Genomic DNA, 4,886 nt, shown 5'->3' on the forward strand with positions numbered 1-4,886 from the left:
TAAAAAAAAGGGGTAAGATATAACCTCCACCATTTCTTTGATTATTCGTTATCAAAAATTGAACATGGATAGTTATTATAAACTTTTAACTGACATGTTAGCATCATCATCATCTTATTTTTTTTTTTTAATTGATTTTAATTGGCAACATGAAAAACCAAATGGTATGAAAACCATACAAAACATACCTTGTGTGTCTGGGTCATTACTCGTGGTTCTAACTGTGGTAGGAGAAGTGGGAGCGGTCGGGGAGGTTGGAGCGGCGGTTCTAGCTGTGGTCGGGGAGGCTGGAGCGGCGGGTTCTAGCTGTGGTCGGGGAGGCTGGAGCGGCGGTTCTAGGTGTGGTCGGGGAGTCTGGAGCGGCGGTTCTAGGTGTGGTCGGGAAGGCTGGAGCGGCGGTTCTATCTGTGGTGGGGGAGGCTGGAGCGGCGGTTATAGGCGTGGTCGGGGAGGCTGGGGAGGCGGTGTTGTTACCGACGACTTGAGTTTTTAATGAATCTGTAACAGATATGCAAAGAATTATTTTTACCATATGTATAAATTAATAAAAAATTGCGTGTATCCAATAGGGCCATTTAAAGTAAAGTCCAAACAAATAAATGTTGGGGGTATATACGTATTATTCAATTAGATTAATGAGAGCAAGGAAGTGCAGGTAGGGCGTAAGAATTGTACCTGCCGCCCCCATTGCATGATCGTAAGAGGCGACTAAATTTGGGATCTTATCTTTTCTCTTCTTTCTTAACAACTTTCTTCTTCCTAACGTCTCCCTTGACACTGCCTCACTTTTGGCCTTTAGTTGAGCGTTCGCCCCTGTGAGGAAGGCTTTGGGTTCTGTCCCCTAGCCGAGGCATACCAGAGTCTTTAAAAATGGTAGTTGCTACTCCTGCTTAGCGCTCAGCATTTGGGGAGTGGGACGACTGGTTTGCCGTTGTCATTATAATGTGACCGGGTGGAGTGTCCTGCTGGGTGTCTTCGGCAGTATGCTTCAGTGAGGTAGCACTTTAAATCGGCAAAAGTTCCGGCCTATCACAAGGAGACTTTACACGAACATACCGCAGCCTCCCAAAACACACATGCATGTCGCACGCACGGGAGGCCGTCCTTAAATGACCTTAGATGTTAATAGGACGTTAAACAAAATAAACCAAACCAAAGCAAGGAAGTTATAATGACCATAGAGACAGTTACATTCATAAACTTTTAGGGAGTGATGTATTCTCTTTATCATCTTTTTATATTGACCTCATATCAGTACATTGTTGATAAATATATATATATATATATATATGGGCAAAGAAGTAATTCAAACAGTGTAAACAATAAGGCTTGTTAAATTTTCGAGGCAATCCGCCCCTTTATCAAAACACAAAAAATTACAAATACAATCACATAATATATATAAGTACTGGAAATACAATAAAATACAATAAGGATAATGTCATTACAAGTAATTCGTATCCTCCATACATTTATGTGAGGATCCAGTGTTATCTGGATTATACTGTTCATATTAATTCTTTGACCCTTATATATATATATATTCCATCATATGACAAATGATCATTTTCTACTTACCACAATGTCTCTCTCGGTTTTTCCCGGGGAGATGCAGGCTAACTCCTTCTACACATTTGAAATTAACAAAATGCTCCTCCGATTGGAAAAAGATGTCGGTATACCGGTGGGAGACTACCCTTTGTAGGGTATGTCCAGCAAACACTGTCCCATTAGTCCTTAGTAGTATACAGGAACAGCGAGTTTCCCTGCAATCCCAAACCGTGCGGATGTTTTTGCAACATCGTTTTGCCGTAGGGCAAGCGGAGCATGCGTTGATCAAACTGATCAGAAGAGTTTGACCAAACATCTTGGAATGAATGAGATTTAGGAAACTTGCTTGTTTTATTTTTCATTCGTTTTTTTTTCTCTCAACGCTTGTCCTGTCTAATTAAGGTGTGGTGGGGGACACAAACTGATAACCTGTGTGATATTTTCCTTTTTTGACCCCAAAGTCAGATCGACTGGAGACCATCATGTCATTTATATTTATCTATCTATGCGAATGTGGGATCTTATCTTTTCTCTTCTTTCTTAACAACTTTCTTCTTCCTAACGTCTCCCTTGACACTGCCTCACTTTTGGCCTTTAGTTGAGCGTTCGCCCCTGTGAGGAAGGCTTTGGGTTCTGTCCCCTAGCCGAGACATACCAGAGTCTTTAAAAATGGTAGTTGCTACTCCTGCTTAGCGCTCAGCATATTTGGAGTGGGACGACTGGTTTGCCCGTTGTCAGTATAATGTGACCGGGTGGGGTGTGCTGCTGGGTGTCTTCGGCAGTATGCTTCAGTGAGGTAGCACTTTAAATCGGCAAAAATTCCGGCCTATCACAAGGAGACTTTACACGAACATACCGCAGCCTCCCAAAACACACATACGCACTCACCACACACATGCATGTCGCACGCACGGGAGGCCGTCCTTAAATGACCTTAGATGTTAATAGGACGTTAAACAAAATAAACCAAACCAAAGCAAGGAAGTTATAATGACCATAGAGACAGTTACATTCATAAACTTTTAGGGAGTGATGTATTCTCTTTATCATCTTTTTATATTGACCTCATATCAGTACATTGTTGATAAATATATATATATATATATATGGGCAAAGAAGTAATTCAAACAGTGTAAACAATAAGGCTTGTTAAATTTTCGAGGCAATCCGCCCCTTTATCAAAACACAAAAAATTACAAATACAATCACATAATATATATAAGTACTGGAAATACAATAAAATACAATAAGGATAATGTCATTACAAGTAATTCGTATCCTCCATACATTTATGTGAGGATCCAGTGTTATCTGGATTATACTGTTCATATTAATTCTTTGACCCTTATATATATATATATTCCATCATATGACAAATGATCATTTTCTACTTACCACAATGTCTCTCTCGGTTTTTCCCGGGGAGATGCAGGCTAACTCCTTCTACACATTTGAAATTAACAAAATGCTCCTCCGATTGGAAAAAGATGTCGGTATACCGGTGGGAGACTACCCTTTGTAGGGTATGTCCAGCAAACACTGTCCCATTAGTCCTTAGTAGTATACAGGAACAGCGAGTTTCCCTGCAATCCCAAACCGTGCGGATGTTTTTGCAACATCGTTTTGCCGTAGGGCAAGCGGAGCATGCGATGATCAAACTGATCAGAAGAGTTTGACCAAACATCTTGGAATGAATGAGATTTAGGAAACTTGCTTGTTTTATTTTTCATTCGTTTTTTCTCTCTCAACGCTTGTCCTGTCTAATTAAGGTGTGGTGGGGGACACAAACTGATAACCTGTGTGATATTTTCCTTTTTTGACCCCAAAGTCAGATCGACTGGAGACCATCATGTCATTTATATTTATCTATCTATGCGAATGTCCTCACATCTATGCAAATGTCCTCACTAATCAGCGGTAAAATGAAACTGATACCTAGATGCGTAATGATTTGTTTTGCCACAAATCAGGTGTGAATGAGGTATGTGACATTTTTCCGTATACATAAGTGTTCGCCAGGAAGTGAGAAAACAATAGGTACATTCTGCCTTTCTGAAATGTTGACTCTTCTAATCATCAACTTGATGAAAACTGAACTTTTCCAGAGTTATACATATCAATTTGTTTATAGAACGTGAACGGTTGAGGGTGACCGTAGACCGCGATACTGACCAATATGACCTCCTCGACTAAATTACGAGGTCATTTTCGAGCTGAGTAGAGACACACGTTGTCCTAATAACCGTAATAGATAAGAGTACAATGTTTTAGGGGCGGAATCTTTTTTAAAAGGACAGGATAATTGGTACTTTGCCTCAATTCATTGTATTAAAAACATTCTGATGAAACGTATAAGCGCGCTTCCCTAACAAAAAAAACCCAACAAAACCTAACAAAATGACTGAATTCAATCAAATGCTATCAATGAATCTATCACGATAATAAAATCAGATATTAATAGAAGAATAAACATGTTTCACTTCAAAAAGAAAAAAAAACAACGATGCAAATTGCTTCCCACGAAATTCTATCGATGCTATATGATAAGAAAATCGGATTCTGATTAACGAATGAATTTCCTTCCCTCCGAAAAATCCTTACAAAATGAATAGATTCGATAAAATCAACGGATCGGGATAGCAAATTCTGATGAACGTCTAGAATCATTTCCCTCCAAAAATTGGTGCAAATTGATAAGTGACAATGATAAAACTAGTAATCATCTTTTGGTGCAAATTGATAAGTGACAATGATAAAACTAGTAATCATCTTTCCACCAGCCCAGTCTTTTTTTCTAAAACGTACTGCCAACATCAAATTTAAAATGGCTAGCCAAATAACTGACACCCAATTGGTTAAAGTCGTGGAGGAATTTGGGGACCTGGACGATCAAGGAAATATCTCTGGTGTCGATCCATTTGAAAGGTTCTTTAAGTAAGTATTGTTTTTGGATCATTTAAATGATTGTTTTATTAAACTATCAGATCAACTAATACAATCAACCAATCAATGCTAGATTTAGTCTGTTTATTGATTTTGTATTTTCCAAAACTCAATTTTATTATAACTTGATTTCATTTTTTTTTGTAGTGAAACCATAGAGTGGAGCGACAGTATTGTCGCCAGGGAGACGTCAACTCCCAAACAACAGAACGCTTCTGCATCAATCATCTTAATTGAAGATGAAGATGAATCCCCTCGACAATACCAGCAGTAAGTAGATTTTATATTCATATCACTGCATTATCAAACCACACGCATGCATGTCGCACACACGGGAGGCCGTCCTTAAATGACCTTAGATGTTAATAGGACGTTAAACAAAATAACAACCA

The 4,886-nt window shown here is 39.0% G+C and overlaps 1 protein-coding gene across 1 annotated transcript; it reads left to right on the plus strand.

The window, feature by feature from the left end:
- The first annotated feature begins 4,286 nt into the window (after window positions 1–4,286).
- Window positions 4,287–4,797, plus strand: LOC117319320. The gene is made up of 2 exons (XM_033874153.1): window positions 4,287–4,485; window positions 4,642–4,797. The coding sequence occupies exons 1-2, from the start codon at window positions 4,301–4,303 to the stop codon at window positions 4,766–4,768; spliced, it is 312 nt and encodes a 103-aa protein (XP_033730044.1). The 5' UTR covers window positions 4,287–4,300; the 3' UTR covers window positions 4,769–4,797.
- The last annotated feature ends 89 nt before the right edge of the window (window positions 4,798–4,886 follow it).

The sequence above is a fragment of the Pecten maximus genome, unplaced genomic scaffold (genome assembly GCF_902652985.1).
Source record: "Pecten maximus unplaced genomic scaffold, xPecMax1.1, whole genome shotgun sequence".
Taxonomy (NCBI): domain Eukaryota; kingdom Metazoa; phylum Mollusca; class Bivalvia; order Pectinida; family Pectinidae; genus Pecten; species Pecten maximus.